The sequence below is a fragment of the Arachis ipaensis genome, chromosome B10, assembly GCF_059453495.1.
Source record: "Arachis ipaensis isolate K30076 ecotype BB chromosome B10, ASM5945349v1, whole genome shotgun sequence".
NCBI classification, from domain to species: Eukaryota; Viridiplantae; Streptophyta; class Magnoliopsida; order Fabales; family Fabaceae; genus Arachis; species Arachis ipaensis.
In genome coordinates, this window is record NC_142435.1 from 19331075 (window position 1) to 19350149 (window position 19075).

The following is a 19075-nucleotide window of genomic DNA, read 5'->3' on the forward strand; positions in this document are numbered from 1 at the left end:
TACCGTAGCTATTGTTTTCCCTCGCCTTTATCTTCAGGAGAGTTATGTTTATTATGATATGTATATTTGTAAACTAGTGTGTGTGCGTGTGTATATATATATATATATATATATATCTTAAGGTTGTATCTGATTTGTATGTACATGTATGTTTTGGTTTTCACGAAAAAGAGTTATCGAAAGGTTATGCGGTTTTAAGTTTTAAACAGGCTCATATTTTAATCTTAAATATTATAAGAGTCATGGTAATACTCGAGCTATCAGAGTGGCGCACCCGGAAGCGTGACATTTCGATAGTTAGGGTGTTACAGTTGGAAGGTAAGGCTCCAAACATGTCAAATGCCACACCTTCAGACAAGTCAATTGCAGAGTCATTTAAACTACCATTCGAACTATTTTGCTTTGCTTCGCTTCAGAACTACCAGAACGATTTCCCTCAGCTTCGTTACTAGAAGAAGAGCTCAAATCCTCTGTAAACCGGAATACAGCTTGGACCCAACGCCTGAAACCACCAAACACGATAGGAGAACTATAAAGGGTTATTACAGTCAAGAGAAGAGTGAAAGAAAAGCAAATCGCTTTTTCACTTTTAGGAAGTGGATAAAAAATGGGAAGAAATGAATATTATAACTAAAGTAAGATTATAACTCTTATATACAACACTAAGGTAACATTGCATGATTGTCCTGAGAGAGAAAACAGAAATCTTGGGGACAATAACATGTTTGGAGAAGGATACCGAGATAAAAAATTAAAATCGTCTCTGTCTCAGGACAATTTTAAGATAATTTACATAGTTCCAAAATAAAGGGACGAATGTGACATGCCTTTCTCCAAAAAGAAAGAATGCAGAACACGCATCTGTAAAACTATGCAAAAGAAAAGTTATCGGTTCATGATCAATTCTCTCGAACGGTTCTCAACTTGTTTGCAGTATACATGAAGCTTCACTACAAGGTTTTTGTTTATTTGTGGCAATTTTTTTCTTATTTGTGGAGGTTTATAACCCCCACCAAATGGTTTGTGGAGGTTTCTAAAACCCCAAAATTTGAGGTGCCACGAGATCTTTTGTGGGGGGTTTTATATGTGTTTAGTGAGGGTTTTATATTGAATTTTTGTGGCAGTTTTAAATCACTTTTGTGGCAGTTTAAAACCCCCACAAATTGACTTTTCAATTTAACACAAATTAATCATTTTGTGAGATTTTAAAACCTCCACAAACCTTATAGTTATTTATTTTTAATTTCAAATCATTCATTAATCTCATCTCATTTACATATTCTCAAATTAAAATTTTATTTTTTAATATCAAATTTAAAAACTAAATCTTTTATAACACAATTCCTCAATATAAGACATAATTCTAAATATAAAAAAATTCTCATCGTCAATAGTTTTAAACATATATGGTATTATTCTACATCATTAAATTTAAGCATAAAAATAACACTATTTAAGCAGCTTCCAAGAAGCAACATTAGCAATAACACTATGATGAGATTCTAAAGTTAAAAAATAAAAATAAAGCTGCTCTTGAAAATCTGCAAACCAGAGGTTAATGAAAATTGAATTAAAGGCACTACACCAAATTAGCCAAATAACTACACTTAATTTGTGACCCTTATTTTAAGGGTCTCTATTAATCAACATTGTGACACTTATACTCTTTATGTTTAAACTGTCATTGACTCTATGTCTCTCTCACTCTTTTTCTTTTTTCTTTTTTTCTAATTTTCTATTTTTTCTAAAACTGTATTCACATTTTCACTACTATTTTAGATGAGATGAGAAGAGATGAAAAACAGAGAAAGTCACGTAACAACCTTCACCACGCTATAGTTCGCCGTTCGTCGTTCGTCGTCATGATTCGCGTTGGACGTTCACCGTTCTCTATTTACCGTTCGTTGTACACTGTGGCGGTTCGCATTCGCCGTTCACCGTTCGCTGTCTCCCGCGTCGTCTTTTCTCTTCCCCTCGAGTGCGAACCCTAATTCCTTATCCAGTGACTTTTTCTTCTCTTCCAACCTCAATACTAAATACTGATTGTGAGTATTTAATTGTTCTTCTACTGTAATTTTTACCCCTGCAATTTCTTTGTTGTTGCATAATATTTTTTGTGCTGAAGTTGTTGCAATTGTTTGATCTTGGTGCTCTATTTTTTTGCAATTTATCGTAATGATTATATCCTCATGTTCATATTTGCTATGTTCTTTGAATTCTCTTATTTCTTTTTTCCGCACTCAACATGTTCGATGAAATGCTTCAACTAGATTTCTTTGAATTCTCTCTTTATTATTTCTTCTCTTGATTTCTTTGATATTTTTGTGCCTTGATAACATCATGAATTGGTTAGTACTCTTCTTGAATGATGCAAATTGCTACACTAGAAATGGAAAAGCTAATTAGCTAAAAATGCTAATTGGAATAAAATATAAGTAAACTATCTTAAGCTCTAAGAAATTATAAGCCATACTAGGCACTGAATTTAGAAAATTAAAGGTGTTGAATTCTTTTTCTATTCACAACATATTAAAAGCATTTGAACATATTAAAAGCATTTGAATGGTAGTTAAAATTCAAATTTGTCGGCCAAATGTTATAATTCCCAAAGCCATCAATTTTAGTTGTCACACCACCTTTAGGGTGATAATGTGAAAAAGGCAGCAAGGCAACTCAGGGCATGCCTTTCATGGAGAGACACCATTGTCACTGGTATGGTATATGCATTTTCAGTTACTTTTTGAATCATCCACTTCTCTTTTTGTTAGTTTTTCTTGCTTTACTGAATATGTTTTTTATTGTTCATTTCACCCTTTAACTAGCTAGTGTGACTTAGATTCATTTGACCATTATTTTACCAGAGTAAGAAAGATAGGTAATACTTTACTGTTATTGAGGAAACTGACGACCAGATCACTACCTCTTGAAATTTTCACTCACATTATCTCACTGTATTTATAGTTCTGTATTTATACTACACAACGTACAATTCCTTTAGTTCCCTTGCAGCACCTTATAGCTCCTTTATCAATTTACAATGAAGTGACGTGTATTTTGTTGTGCTCTCTCAAATATTGATCATTTGCATTAGATTGCAGATGGACGGTTTGGCCAAGACTGATAAGCTTGTTTTTATTTTGACGGCAACAAATCTTCCCTGGAATTAGATGCAGCCATAACCACTTCCAACCGCAACCAAAAGAAGTCCTCCAAGTTCGCATCAATGTAGCAGCACAAGTTGAAGTTTTAATCAAACAAGAAGATTTACTAGAATTCAAAAAATTGTAGGAGTTGCTGAAATTCAAAAATTGTTCCCTTCTTTCCACCTTGAAAAATAGGTATTGTTAAATACCCTGAGAAAATTAATATTGAAAAAGAAATAGAATATAAAACTGATCAAAGGATTTTGAAAAGAATACAACTTATGAAGCGCTGGGCTAGGTGGGAGGTATGAATTGAGCCTTAACTAATCAAAGGATTTTGATTCTAATATAATATGCATATGAATCACTTATATTTATTAATTTTATAATCCCTTGTGCAGATCAGTAATTTTGACTACCTAATGCAACTCAATACACTGGCTGGGCGTAGTTATAATGATATAACACAGGTGATCTTTTTCCCTTGTTTCTTAACCAGTAATTATTTCTTTTCTTAATTTATTAATTTTTATCTTATATGAAATTGTTATTTAAATGGAATTGACTTGTCAATATCATTTTGGTGAATCGGTAAAAGTAGAATTGACTTGTCAATATCATTTGAAAGTTGGTTGAGTTTTATTAAATCTATGTTAATCATGTCAACTGTATATGTACTTATATCCTGATATAATTTTTGAAATATGGTTCCTATGTTTACTTTACATAAGCCACAGAGACGACCTCTACAGCTAAGTGAGCAAGGCCAAGTCCTTGAGATTGCCATTGAAACCGCTGCAAATGTTATTCTAGATCTTAAGGACAGCCCTAATGATTGGGTCAGTAAAGTTGGTGATGGTGACTGTGGATCAACTGTGAGTCCTGTCCTCAAAATTGTCTATTATAGCTGTTGAAGTATCATGTGAATTACTTGATTTATATGGTTCAACTTCTGCAGATGTATAGAGGCGCAAAAGCCATTCTGGAGGACATCAAAAAGTAAGTCTACGTCCTATTTGGTTAGGTATATCTTTGTTTGTACTCTTAGGGACAAGTTACTGCAAAAGCAATTGCCAATTTGAATTGTAATCACACTCTGACCTGAACTGCTGTTTTTTGTTCACAGCTATCCTCTAAATGATGCTGCAGAAACTGTCAATGAAATTGGATCAACAATTCGAAGAGCCATGGGAGGAAGCAGGAACAAGTGGGATCATGTATTATGCTATACTTATGCCATTGTTGAAGTTTAACTAATTATGCTGCTTGAGTATTGCTTTCAAGAAACTTTCTCTTTTCAGATATACAATTTTCTACAAGGCAGCATATACACAGCTGAAACCAAGCTCTGGTTCTGTTGTCACGCCAAAACAATGTGGGAAATCCAATATGGCTACCATTAATTTCAGAGTTAACTTTTCCTTTTCCCATTTTTTACTGGCAATCCCTCATGAGTTGTTTGATTTTCAGGGGATGAGGCACTTGCATTGCTGCTGTTAGCAAATATGGGGGTGCTACTGCTGGTTAGAGAACCTCGCCTTTCAAAAGAGAATGTTTTTATCTTTTCTCTGATAATTATTGGTGCATTGAACCCAGACCGTCTGAAAAAATTTCAAGAGAGATATGCTAGCTTTAACGACCCAGTCATCCCCAAATTCCATTACGGATCACACTACTCCAGTGCAGGAACAGTGAGTTCCCCTCTATTTTCTGCTTCCTTTTTCAATAGAAAATTAAAAAATAACAAATTTAACTCAGATATATTAACTTATGGTCATGCTTTGTTGATATCTTGCTGTAGAATTAGTGTGTCTATTTTACTGCTGTGATAAATTTTAAAATTAGTTTATATTCATAGCACAACATAAACCACTATGAGTCTATGATAATGTTGACATTCAAACTACAATAGCAATAGAAGCAATTTCTTATTTTGTACACAATGTTCTCGAGTATGGTTGATTCGTTAATGGTTATTATCTTCTTTTCAGGTTCTGTATTATCTTGTTAGGGTTGAACCATTCACTACCCTTGCAATCAAACTTCAATGTGAAAAATTTGATCATGCAGATCGGATGTTCTCAGATGTTTCTACTACTTGGAATGGAGTCCTTGAGGACATGAGTGATGTGAAGGAATTGGTAAGTCTATTAACTTTAATGACAAACTGATTGATTTGTACCTTTTGCACTCTTCTCTCATCTTGTGCATTTTTTTGGGCCTATTTATGTCAACCTATTAGCTTCTCGAGCTATTTTACCTCCCTGAGGTCCTCACAAACAAAAATTCAATTGATTTTGGCACAACACAATTGGGAGAAAAGCTTGGTATACTCTATATTTTCAGCATTTGTTTCTTTAGAAGAATTTGTGGTACAGTCAAGTGCATATTTTAGTTATTATCCCTGTGATTCTTCTGCCATATCAGATACTGTAAGACTTCCTCCTTGGGCTGAGAATCTAGTTTATTTTGTGCATAAGCATTGGATGGTTCTGGAGAGTGAGTATGCATCTGCTCATTTACATGAGTGGATTGACCTCATATTTGGGTATGCACTTGCTTCAAGTTTTTTGCTTGTCCTTTAACAATACTCCTCTCTTTTCCTTCACTTTATATTCTGCTACTTTAACTGGCCTATTTGAATATTATCTTCTACATCCTCTTTGGTTTTATGAGCTTGGGGTTATGCCATGTATTTCAAACAAATTCAAATGTGCATTAGTCTTGGTGGTAATCTTTCTTCGGATATTTCTAATTTTCTATATTTCATGTTCCATTGCAAGTCTTTTTATTCGTGAATGCATTCTAATCATTGCATTCTCTCATTTACAGAGGACAAGAGTTGCTTGTGAAGCAATTGTTGAAGCTGGATACTGTTGAGATTGAAGGTGCAGCGAAGTTGCGAAAAAAAGTTGAGGATTAAGTTACAAGTATAATTGTTAGCTTTATATGTTTGGATTAAGTTGGAATTTTTTGAATTTACATTTTATGGATTATGACTATGTAAAACTTGTAGAATTTAACTTTTGAAATATATTGTTTCTATATTTGTAAAACTTGTGAGATTGAGTTTAAATTTATTGAAATATAATTTCATTTATTATTTTGTTGGTAGACACATAAATTATTTATAATAGAAATAATTTTTGCAATAATTAATAAAAGAAAGTATTGATGTGGGAGAGATTATGACAATTTAAAATAGTCACTAAAAAAGGAAAAAACTATCATAAGAACTAGTAACTTAATTAGTGACGGTTTAAATCGAAAAACCGTCATTAAAAATATTGTGACAGTTTAGATAGTCACTAAATATACCTAAAAACTGTCATAAGAACTAGTAACTTAGTGACGGTTTAAAATAGTCATGAAATATAAGGAAAAACTGTCATAGGATTTAGTAATTTAACGACAGTTTTAAAACGTCGCGAGATACAGCATAAAAAATACATTTACAAGTGTTACAAATTAGTGACGGTTTTATACTTCAAAAACTGTCACAAACAATTTAGCGACATTCCTTACCAACGGTGGTCCAAAACGTTACTATGTCAGCTGGTGACGCTCAAATCTGTGACGCTTTTTTAACCGTCGCAAAACCATTTAGTGACAGTTAAAATCGTCGCCAAGCATTAAAAAAAACCATCGCCAAAATGCTGTTTTGTTGTAGTGAGGGTATAATAGTAATTGACAAAAGTAAGGAGAAAAAATTGGATAGAGCTAAGGAAGCTTCATTTTTCTTATAAAAGACAGAAAATATATCACAATTTCTAATGGCTGATTTATTTATATAATAAAGACTTGAATTTTTTTCCTTTGTAACATTATTCATGACCTCTTTGGCCTGTGACATAAAAATTAACAAGCCAAATAACTACATATCTACTTACACTCAATCTAATACAAATAAGATATAATTTAAGAGCAAGAAGCTCTTTTTCTACTTTACAATTCAAATTGTGGTTGCTGAAGATTTGTTTAACTCACTAAAAAATGCAGTATCTTTGAGAGATTTGTTTAACTCACTAACAAGGTGATATAATTTCAATATACACTATTAATTTCAAAAATGACTTTGAAGCTTAACTCAAAAGAAGAAATTAATGCTATTCCAATTTTAAATTTAGCTGCGTATACACAGATAAAAATGTTGACAGATACGAGGTTGCCAAGCCTAAAATTAATTAATTAATTAATTGACTCGATCAAATACAAAACAGTAGTAGTAATGTTGGTAACATCAAATTGAATTGAACTAGAACTTTTAAGTTCTTCTCAATGTCCCTTAACCCTTTTGGTTTGGTTTTTAACTCTACTTAATTACAATCATATATAATTTAGATCTTAAGAAATGGACTTGATCCCACTTAACACCAATAAAGGAAATTCATCTTTATATTATTACTTACTTGGGTATGGGACTGATTTTGATTTTGTTGAGGATTCAAGCTCAAACTCAGAAGAGTAGATCTAGCTGATGATGCACAAATCATTCAAGAATTGTTGTTAATTATGCAATAACATCACATCACATGGATATATAGAAACTTACAGTATTATTATTACTAACAGAAGAGGAATCATGAGTGGAATTCAATGCAAATTCTTGAACTTGAATCAAATTCTTTAATGCAATTTTGCCTTCCATTATTGGGTTAGAGAGATTTATTGCGATCTAGCTAACTTTGAGATAGAACAATGCAGCACATACATACATCAGCAATCATATACTAACAATTATATACAAACTGAAGAAAAGCATCAGCAATCATATACTAACAACAACAAAATCTTGTCACATTAGATGGGTTATCAAACAATGTCATTAAAGGAAAGGATTCTCACCAACTAGCATGGCTTTTCACAAAAATTCCAAGTTACCATCTACAAGGTGCAATTTGAAACTGGTCAGTTGCAGTATCATATGTCTCAAGGGAAGAATCAAAGCATATTCTTTTACGGCATGAGGCTAATTACTACAAGACATGAAAGAAAAAAACACATCAAAAGGAAAAAAATATGAATAATGGAAACTGGAAAGCAACTAGTCATTTAGCTCTTGCACTTTAATTGGTATTTGCAAGTTCTTTTACAGGAAAAAAAAATCAAGAAGGATAAACTATCTCAAGCAATAGCAATATCTATTTATTTCACTAGGAACGAGGCCAATCATCACCATAGTTGTAATAAAGTGAAGAATTTTTATTCTTTTAAGTAGTTCCTGTATATAGCTAGGATAAGCAACTGTTGGGTGCTTTTATATATGAGTCTAAAAACAGTAATTAACAAAAACAAGTGGAAAACAAACTACTAAATATATATCCTACAACTAGTGATCATACAGTAGTAAGTTTTAATCTTCTATGTTCAAGCAAACATGCATTTTCTAGTGTATAATATTTTTCTGCTCAAAATAGATGGCTTCTTCCCCTTTTCTTTTCTCCTCTTTCACATTCAGAAATCATGATCTGTTCACTTACAAGCTCTAACAAGGCAATTTCATATTGCGTGCGTTACAACTTACACGCTCCACAAATGGATTAGTTGGCCATAAATAGACCATAAGCAACAAAACAAAACTGCAAATCAATTTACTCTCTCGAATTATACTCTGCCTCTGTTCCCTTTTATATTCATTTATCACTATATACGTGTGTTCCGAGAAGAAAGACTAATGGATAGCAGTGCAAAACCGACAGTTCAACAAAGTCTCAGGAAAAAAAAGGATAAAACTCGTATATATGAAATTGATAATGTGAAACACACTTGCTCATTCAATACAATCACAATATATTAATCACAGTTTTATTTTCATTCTTGCTTCTCTGTCAAAGTTCCTTCTCTGTATTCTTTAGTTTCTATCAATATAATATGTTAACAGAGATCATGTGTCTGCCCAAAAGTAGAGTAAAGTTCAATAAGATATATTAAATTGCACATTTTATTGATAAAGTTATACAAAACCTTGCCAAGAAAACCAAATTATCCCAATCAATAGTGAGGGCTTCCATGTCTCCTTTTCAAAGAAAACATGAATTCCAACCCCATCCAAAAATCATTCAATATATTCATACATGCCTTGAATACAAGGGAAAATAATAACGTGCAGAATAGAACATTGCACTGCTACGTGAAATGCTAGCAATGCAAAACTTTAGTGAAAGGAAATAACAACAACCAAAACATTACATAAAGTGAAGATTTGAAGGATTACTTGAAGAGTTTCTCTGTAATATGGTTCATTCGTGCAACATCGGCACCTATAAGTTCATCAACCTTTTTTCCATTTTGAAAGAAATGGAGTGTTGGCTGCACAACGGCACAAGGGATTATAAATATGAAGTGTGATTGATGGACACAGTGAGATATATGGTCCATACCTATGTAAGATTTTATGTATACAAAAGAATAACAGAATAAATGAATTTCTAACTAAAAGCTTAAACAATTACCACAGAAGTAATCTGTAACTTGCTTGCGTAATGTGCCTTGAATTTCTTCCTGAAACACATAGTAGAAAAGGGCAAAATTTCAGGTTTCAGCTGCCTTGGAGCATGGACTTATCTTATGCAAAACACCAGAACATAGTAGAAATACCAAAAAAAAAAATTAAGCTATTTCAGCTTATGAGTAGTAAAGCTTAGTAACTAAAAAAAATGGTTTTCCAGTACATAAATTTTATCTCTATCCATGATTTAAACCTGCATTACATTGTAGAAAATAGGCCATACCTGATCAATATCAATCTTATATGTTGTTACATGAGGGTACTTCTTACTTAGTTCTCCGATTATAGGAGAAATAAACCTGCCTACAAAGAAACAAGAACTAGGGAAACAGTTGGGATTTGTGTCTACAGTAAATAGAAAGCAAGAAAAATATATGAACAATCAGAAGCGCGGAAACTACCTCTTAGCAAACTGTCAATAAACATAGCATGTGATATCCATATAATTAATCATCACACATGCATAATCAAAATATCAAACAGAATATAGTTCACTATATTCCAACCCCATCCAAAAATCATTCAATATATTCATACATGCTTTGAATACAAGGGAAAATAATAGAACCGCGGGGAAGGGGGTTGAAGTTCAACTGCAAAATATCATGTCATTTTCCTTTGAACAAAGCAACACCAAAACAGATATGTCTTCAAAATTTACAAAAAAGGAGAGAGATAAGAACTCATTAGATCAACAAAGAAAGAAAACAACAAACAAGAACCAACCTCATGCTTGGTATCCCAGAGAACTTTTGGTTTACAATATACTCTTAAATATACTCTGAAAAATGGGAAATTAATTTGTATCTTCAGGAACAGATCAAAATGTCAATTAATTAATCAAGTAATTATAATTCACAATTAGAAAGAGAGATAGAGAATCATGATCATAGCAAATAATCAAATCCAAAATAACAAAGACGCAGAGAAACATAAAGAGACAAATGAAATTTTTCAAAATAAAATGACATTTATTAATAGAGAAGAGATATCAATAAATTAATGACGAAGAAGAAGTACCAGCGGCAGTTCGAAGGAGAAATATGGAGGGAGAGAAAGTTGCGTCGAAGAAGAAGCTTGGGAGCGAACAGATCTGAAAACACGTTGACAAAAGAGGTGGCTCGATCCAGAAGCGTTCTACCATGGCACGACGACAGAAACGGCGGCAGCAACAACAATGGCAGTGGTGACGGAAACAGCGGCAGCAACAACGGCGGTGGAAACTCCACTGTGACAGCAACAATAGTATAGAACGGACACGGCAGAAGCTCTCTATCGCAACAGACACGGCTGTGACGCCGGTGCCGGCGGCGAAAATGGCAGCGGAAATGACGGCGAAAATGGCGGTAGAACCCTAAAAATTACACGGCAGGGTCTCTAACTCGGTCTCAGGTTCTCAACTAACCCAGTCTCTCCATTTTGAAAAATTGGAAAAATTAAGCTAAGATTTAATTTTAATTAATGATTAGTGGAGGTTTTTTAAATTGCCAAAAATAAAATGTATTTTGGAGGTTTTTAAAAACCTTCACTAAAATACTCCCTCAAATAGATATTAATCTTGTAGTGCTTGTCAACAGCAAAACCATTTTCTCTGAATAAATTCGTCAAGAACTCGTTCGAAAAGTAGTAAGCACGCTGGATAGAAAATAAAGCATTACATTAGGAAATAAGAAATTTGGATGATCAAAGTTGTAAGATAACAATGCCAGAACTGAAACCTTACAGTGCCATCACCTCTGACATAAAAGTTGTCACTAATCTTTTGATCCTTCCCTAAAAATCTTTCCTATAGAACAGAAAATATGTATCACATGAATCATCATAGCTCAAACAAAAAGAAATAGTCAATCAAAATTTGGAATTAAAAAATTCCCCGAACAACACACTATAGTTCGTAACTTTTCCTTTTCTCTTATACTATACTGTAAACCATCCGAACCGTATCAAGCAAACCTCTATCCATCCTACTCTAGCCACCTTGGCATAGTTATCAAACCTAAAAGTAGCAATGTTTTATTTTTATTCACTTTGATATAAACAAGAAAAAGAAGTAAATTTCGATTCATACAATTATTAAAGAGAAATCAATATCAGAAGGAAAATTATCTGGACAAAAAATTGAGCTCTAGTCTATTCTTTAGGATATTATATGGTAACAAAAATCAACCTGGGAAAGATCTCCCGTGGCATAATCTCGGAACAGCACATATCCATTTGGCTGCAAATGGAGAAAGACATGAATTTCAACACATTTGAAATGAACTGTGAACAAGTTATCTAGCAAGTTTTATGAAAATGTATATCCAATTATTGAATACTAAAGTTTCTTCCCTTGATAATTTTTCTAACATTTTTCAATACTAGAGGCATCTTTTCTGGGGACACTGCTGATAACATAAATATCTGTTTACCAAGTCAGATACTTAAACAAGTGATCTACATATAGTTTTCAATAACAAGAGCACAAAACTTGTGAAATGAAGCCAAAAAATTGACAGATAGTATCTAAGAAATGCAAATGTGATCCCATAATCATTCTACAATACACAATGTAAGTACCATGGTAACAATATCAACCGAAGATGGAAGAATTTCTTTGCACAGATCATCAACTATCAAATCAGAGACAAAAGCTCTAACACGGGACTCCTTGAAGTCTTCATGCGTCTACAATTACAAACAAAAATATAATTACATAAATAAATGTAACAACTTTGCTTCCGTTGGATTTGGAATACTGTAAAATAAGCAATATTTCTCCTTTTATTTTATTTTATTTTTTTATAAATGAGAGAAGCTTAGGTGATACAAATTTATTCTTGATCAACATATATCAAATGCAGTTAATGCACTCTTTTTCCATAATAGAAATATGAATTCCTAAGTCTTACAGGTAATTGGATTGAGTTAGCGGATCACTGAGCAATAGACACTGAGGTTACAAAAGGGAAACTACATACTGCTAACCTGGAGGTGTTCGTGTCAAACACGGTTTAAACCAATGCTCCAATACTAGGTATGGATGTGGATTTACATTTTCCAGCACAATGAATGATATCAGAAGAGGTGGCAATTAGGTCCACCGTCCATTACTCTATCATCCATCAAAACCATCTATATCTGAATTTAGTTTAATACTATTCACCCAGTGAATTCAGTTTAATACTATTTAATATTGTTGGATGTTTTAACAATTTTGTAACAAATCAAAATGATATAATGGCTTTTTTTATTGATCTTCTATGGTCAAATCCAACATTCATGATCCATCTATTTGCCACTCTAAATTACCGATTACCATACATTTTTTTTATACCAACAAATCAGGAACGAATCAAGAAGCAGACAGCAAAATTGTTACAATGGAGAGGAAGTTTACAAAACGAAGATGTCTGACCTTAACTAACTCAATAGCCCGTGGCGAGAAATCACATGCATAAACAAAAGCATCTGGATAAGATGCTATCACTGGAAATATAGTATTTTCGGCTCCACAACCAACCTGTTTAGTAAATAGCTTTGACTATTAAGCAACTTATTAATACAAAGAACTACTAAACAGGATTTTGACAAAAAATGAATTTCATTCATAAACACCAAGAAAGAAGAAAATGAAAGTAATATACCTCCAAAATCACTTTTTTTCTTCTCCCCAAAAATGATTTTCATGCAAAAAATTGCTTATATTGTCAGTACTGCAAGCATCAAAGTTAAAAAGAAAACAAACCAAATCAAAATTGAAGATATTATTTCCTCACTCACCGAAAAGTAATCTCCCTATTCCTTATCCAAGTAGTGCCTATCCTTAAAAAACTGTAAAAAAAATTGAATCATCACTACAGCAAAATTACTTATAGCAAATGCCTTGAACATGAAACACAGATAATGGGTGAAAAACTTGGAAGAGTGATCATCCGGTTACAGAAATAGTCAATAGACACCACAGACAAGAGGAAACCAAATACAAAATGAAGCAATAAGACATTTGCATTAACATAGTATAGAATAGACTAGTCTAGTCTTTAGGTATTACTGCGAATCCAATTCAGTATATCATTTTCCCCAATAAACTACAAAAATCTCATCTTTTTATTTTATTTTATTTTATTATTAGAAATTTCAGCTTATCTTCATTCACTTTGCAAATCCAAATTCCCAAAACAATGAAACCAATGGCAAAAGATACTTATAATTAATACTAATTAAAAAAGAATATTTCACCAAGTATAAACTAAATAAAACATAATAAGCAAACAACCTTTTACCTTGTCCTTGTGGCACTTGTAGAAGACATCCCAATACCTCTTTGCTTCTCTTTCATACTTCTTTGCAAAGTAGAACCCAATAAACAAAATCCCCCAAAAAAAAAGCTTTTTTGTGCAGGAAGTTTGCAAGCAAGAGCATTATAAGAAAGAGTACCTCTCCAAAAAGGCGTGACCCCATTGTTTGAATTTGGGTAAATTTGCAACCTTTGTGTTTGTTGCGGTTTCTATTGCTCCATAGAATCTTGGGTAGGTGATGATGATGATTAAATAATAGTTAACATATTGTAATTAAAAATATATTATTGGATTTAGTTAGTGAACATTGTTAACATAGATTTATATATTAGAAAATATATTTTTTAATGTATTTAATAATTATTAGAATAAGTATAGGGAGCCAATGTACTTGTTGTACAATGCATACAATGGGGTTATTTTTAATTAAAATTAAATTTATGGGTAATGAATTAATTTTGAATTAATTCAAATTTAAATTTTGAAAAAAAATAGGATTAGAAGCAATTATAGGATCACAACGTAGACGTCAGTTTATCAATACCGTATCATCTCCATTGTCTCCAGGTCTAACTGAGAACTACTTTCCCACCCGTCACTCCCCGCCGTCGGACTCGCCTACCACCAGCGTCAAAGTCCGCCAAGGCCCTCGTCTAGCACCGCCTACACATTTTTTGTTCGATCTCCGTTGGGCCGCAACCATACAGACATCCAGCGAGCACAGCAAGCAGGCGTGTGTTTCATGTGTTTGATGTCGACGTCGCAAGTAGAAGGGGTCTCAAGTGTGCTTGCTCTTCCACCCCCGTCACCCCGCCAGAGTTCATTAATGGAGTGCATTGTGGCTGAACCGGTGGTTTGTTTTCCATCTCCCGGTGGGAATGAGATTTCATTAAATCCAAATGAAAATATAGATAAACCTCTCGTCGTCGATCCTGTTCAAATAACTAAGGTGAGCATCGTTACGTACAAAACGCTTTTCAATGGATGGTCATTTTTAGTTGAAGAAATTGTTTAGAATCAATGTAAGTGGCTTGTTTAATTTTATGTTGTTAATTGGTATTCAGATGCATCAACAACATGCTTCAGTCAACGAAGCTTAGGAAATTTTTAACATATCATTGTAGTCTTATATGTATGTCAAATGTGATTAACGATTGTAACCACGTCATATTAATGTGTTTTTGGAAGAAAATACTTATTTGTTGAAATAGCTTATATGAAAACCTATTAAAATTCAATATACTCCCTCATAAATAAAATACAGTGGCATGTAGGCAATGTTAATGCAAAAGTTATCAATTGAATTAGAGTTGTAGCCAATGGTAATATAAGTAAGAAGGATATATTTTGATAATGAAAAGGAAAAATGCAGGAGTTATCAATTGATGCTTTTGATGTATTTGCTTCCTGCATGTTAGTATTAGAAGATGAGTATATATATATATATATATATATATATATATATATATATATATATATATATATATATATATATATATATATATATATATATATATATATATATATATATATATATATATATACAGTTATGCATGATGCTTAATGTATGCATAAAGAAAGCATCTCTTAAAAGTAAAAATATGCACCAGTGGCAGTGGCTGGTAAACCGAGGAAGGAACTGTATGTATGGGAGTTGTACCTAATGCATGTTCAGCTGTATGCTATTCAGTGTTAACGTGAAAGAGAGTAGGTAGTAGTCACAATAACTGTGTAATAGTTCAAGTGAAATAATTGATTCAATTACCATGATTAGCATTTAAATGCCTTTTATGTAAAGCTTAAATTAGTTGGGTGGATGACTTGATCTATAAATTTAGTTAGCATTTTCTTGTACTAGTAAGTGAGGTTTCATGTACATGATAGTAAATAAAAATTGAATTTTTTTTTTGTAATTTATGTGTTTATGTTAAAAGTGCAGGCCACGCAAATGTTAGATGTTACTGATATTGGGAGTGACGAGATGGATACTTGTGACGAGGTTCAGATTGTAGTTTAAATTTGTGCAGTCAAGATCCGCATGTTTGATTTCATAATTAATGGCTTTATTTTTTTTCTGATACGTAGTTACCTGATCACGGTTCCCTGGAGGAAGATGAAATACCAAGTGTTGAAATGCGGTTTGCGAAGTTGCAACTAGCTCATGATTTTTATGTTAGCTACACAAAGAAAGTTGGATTTGCAACTAAGATAATGACGACAACATTTGACAAGATCACGAAGGAATTCGTTAACCAGGCTATCCACTGTAATCGGGATCGCATCCGCGGGTCTCGTGTCAAAGCACCAACGCGCAAGAACCCGATTTTAGCCATCGGGTGCAAGGCAAGAATATATGTGAAATTTGATAAGGAGAAGCAAGATTGGCTTTTCTTCAAGGTTGAGTTGAGGCACACGCACCCATGTTCGGGAAGAAGGCAGTGCACTACCGCGAGTATAGGCAGCTGACCATGCATGCGAAGTACGTGATTCAGAATAATGATGAGGCTGGGATTCGACCAAACAAGACCTTCCTAGCTTTGGCAAATGAGGTTGGGGGCCCCTCGAATATGGGATTATTAGAAAAGGATTTAAGAAACTATATTACAGTAAGACTCCGAACCAGCAACGCAAATGCGGATGTTAGGGTAATGATGAACTATTTCATGAGAATGAAGGACATCAATCCAAACTTCTTCTATGCAGTGAAATTGGATGATGAGTGTAGATTTAGGAGTGCAGTTTGGGTTGATACAAGGTGCAGGGCTTCCTATGAATACTACGGAGACGTTGTCTCACTTGATAGCACTTACAGTACAAATAGGTAACAGGTGGTGTAGTTGGTTTTTTTTTTTTTTTGGTTATTATTTTCCTTGTGGTTGTGACTGGGAATTCTTAATGGCATTTGGTTACGTGTATAAGCATGGGTTACCATTTGCGTCCTTCGTTGGTGTCAACCACCATGGTAAGTCGACCCTCCTTGGATGTGCGTTGTTGGAAAACGAGGAAATTTCGAGTTATGAGTGGGTTTTTACCCAATGGGTGACGTGCATGGGAACAGCTCCACAGTGCATCATTATCGATCAATGCAGATCCATGTATGGTGCGATAAGAAAGGCGTTACCCAATACACATCACCGTTGGTGCATTTGGCACATCATGAAGAAGTTTTCGCAGAAGCTTAGAGGTTATTGCCGGTACAGAGAGTTTTATGCCGACATCAAGGACATTATTTTCAACTCTCGGACGGAGGAGTCATTCGAGAAAAAATGGTTTGAATTTATAGAGGAGTACAATTTATATGACAACACATGGCTGTCAAGTTTGTAGTTGTACAATTACATTATGCTTTTCAATTGATAATTATGAGGTAGCTGGCTTTATCTGTTATGTAATAATGAGTTCAGTGAAAGGTTTCTTATAACTTGAACTGTGTGTTTTTTGTAGATCTTTATGATGACCGAAGCATGTGGGTTCCTATATTCTTCAAGGGTGAATTTTGGGCTGCCATGAGGAGTACGCAAGGGAGTGAGAGCATGCACACATTCTATGGTGGATTCTTATATAGCAAGACTAGCTTGGTCCAATTTGTTCACGAATACGACAATGTGCTTGGAGCCAAGGAGCAGAGAGAATTGGAGGATGATGCAGTAGACTCCAGGGGAGTTATATCTTGTGCAACGAGCTCGCCTATGGAGAGACAATTTCAGCAGGAGTACACTACTAGCATGTTTAGGGATGTTCAAGTTGAGTTTGTGAAAAAGGCTTATTGTAGAGCATCTGTAGTTACTAAAGATGGGCCAGTTGTATGCATGAAGGTGGAAGAGGAAAAATCAGTACATGATAATATGCTTTGTGTTTCGTACGTCGTCCACTTTGACCGCTCCACACAGGAGGTTCGTTGTGAGTGCAATCTTTTTGAGAGTTCAGGTGTGATGTGCTGTCACTGTCTTGAAGTTTTTCATTCGTTTAAAGTGTATAAAGTACATGCCTGCTATGTTCTCCCTCGATTGAGCAAGAATTTAAAGCGCAAGCATACTTATATCAAGAGCAGTCACGACGTCAGCTGATCAGATGTGAGTCATAATGCATTCAAGAGATTATGTGCACACTTTTACAACATTGCGCAGGAGTTTGTAAATGACGACGATGAAACAACATTGTTGCATGCTGCTCTAGAAGAAACAAGGGCCAAGCTAAGTGAGCACCATGCTAAGAAGAGGTCCGAGAGCATGGCGGAGACCCACACCAGCATTGGTTCACAAAATTCGAATGTTCTCGGTCTTGTCGACATCCAAAGACCATCTTGGTCACTACAAAGGGCCGGCCAAAGAGTAAGAGGCTCAGAGCGACCCTTGAGAAGTCTTTCAACAAATCTAGTCGGAGGAAAAACAAGAATGTTTCCCCGGTACATGCTTGTGTCAATATGACTTGAACTATTAATTTTGTTATTACATTATGTCATGAGTTCAATGTTGTAATTTTTGGATAAATTTAGCAGATGGTTCGTTCAAATACATATCAGGATACAAACATTGGTGATCCTATTGCCCGGAATGCGCCAGAACAAGTGGGAAGCTTCATGTCTTTGCTAAGCTCGTTTGACAAAAAGTTAGAATATACGGGACATGGGTGTGCGTGTGTTTCTTTTTCATCTTGATGTAGATATGATTTCGAATGGCATTCATGTATCATGGGTAATAAATGAGTTGGGTGGTATTATGTTATGAAGATCTATTTTACGGGGTTGAATGCAGTTGTTCCAAGAATCTATACATGATTAATTTTAGTCTACAATTCAAATTTGTTGCAAATAAACCAATTTAACATGTTGTATTATGTATGACTTTTAATTAGTGTGTTAACATGGATGTTCAATTCAATACGGAATCGGATGTTTATTTAAAGTTATCCACATATTCTTGTTTCAGAATAGTTAACGTGTATGTCTGAGATCAGTTTCAAGAATTTTCCATTGGATGTTCGATTCAGTAAGATTCAGATGTTTATAATTCCTAGTATCCCCGGATGGTTATTCTGTATAATTTGGGTGAATTTTGGTTGATATATTAGTATTATTTTTAATTTGGATGTTCGAACATGTACGACAGCGAATGGTTACTTCTTCTTATACGCAGATGATAACA

The 19075-nt window shown here is 34.0% G+C and overlaps 3 protein-coding genes across 3 annotated transcripts; 2 read left to right on the plus strand and 1 right to left on the minus strand.

Moving 5' to 3' along the window:
• Positions 1–11166: 11166 nt before the first annotated feature.
• LOC107620279 (uncharacterized) lies at positions 11167–13972 on the minus strand. Its single transcript, XM_021113873.2, has 8 exons — positions 13917–13972; positions 13414–13464; positions 13278–13296; positions 13049–13153; positions 12211–12318; positions 11819–11869; positions 11375–11437; positions 11167–11286 (listed from the first exon to the last, which is right to left on the minus strand). Exons 1-8 carry the CDS (start codon positions 13970–13972, stop codon positions 11167–11169), a joined length of 573 nt encoding a protein of 190 aa, XP_020969532.2.
• Positions 13973–16399: 2427 nt separating this feature from the next.
• On the plus strand, positions 16400–16756 carry LOC148579327 (protein FAR1-RELATED SEQUENCE 5-like). The gene has a single exon (XM_088489599.1). It carries the CDS (start codon positions 16400–16402, stop codon positions 16754–16756), a length of 357 nt encoding a protein of 118 aa, XP_088345725.1.
• A 70-nt stretch (positions 16757–16826) lies between these two features.
• On the plus strand, positions 16827–18358 carry LOC148579328 (protein FAR1-RELATED SEQUENCE 5-like). Its single transcript, XM_088489605.1, has 3 exons — positions 16827–17250; positions 17376–17824; positions 18059–18358. Exons 1-3 carry the CDS (start codon positions 16827–16829, stop codon positions 18356–18358), a joined length of 1173 nt encoding a protein of 390 aa, XP_088345731.1.
• The last annotated feature ends 717 nt before the right edge of the window (positions 18359–19075 follow it).

Coding starts and splice junctions, on each gene's coding strand:
- LOC107620279 (XM_021113873.2), bottom strand. CDS start 13,972: ATGAAAGAGAAGCAAAGAGGTATTGGGATGTCTTCTACAAGTGCCACA. Junction 12,319..13,048: donor GGGCTATTGAGTTAGTTAAG/GTCAGACATCTT, acceptor TTGTAATTGTAG/ACGCATGAAGACTTCAAGGA. Junction 11,870..12,210: donor CGGTTGATATTGTTACCATG/GTACTTACATTG, acceptor CTCCATTTGCAG/CCAAATGGATATGTGCTGTT.
- LOC148579327 (XM_088489599.1), top strand. CDS start 16,400: ATGCATGCGAAGTACGTGATTCAGAATAATGATGAGGCTGGGATTCGA.
- LOC148579328 (XM_088489605.1), top strand. CDS start 16,827: ATGGCATTTGGTTACGTGTATAAGCATGGGTTACCATTTGCGTCCTTC. Junction 17,251..17,375: donor TGACAACACATGGCTGTCAA/GTTTGTAGTTGT, acceptor TGTTTTTTGTAG/ATCTTTATGATGACCGAAGC. Junction 17,825..18,058: donor TTGACCGCTCCACACAGGAG/GTTCGTTGTGAG, acceptor AACATTGCGCAG/GAGTTTGTAAATGACGACGA.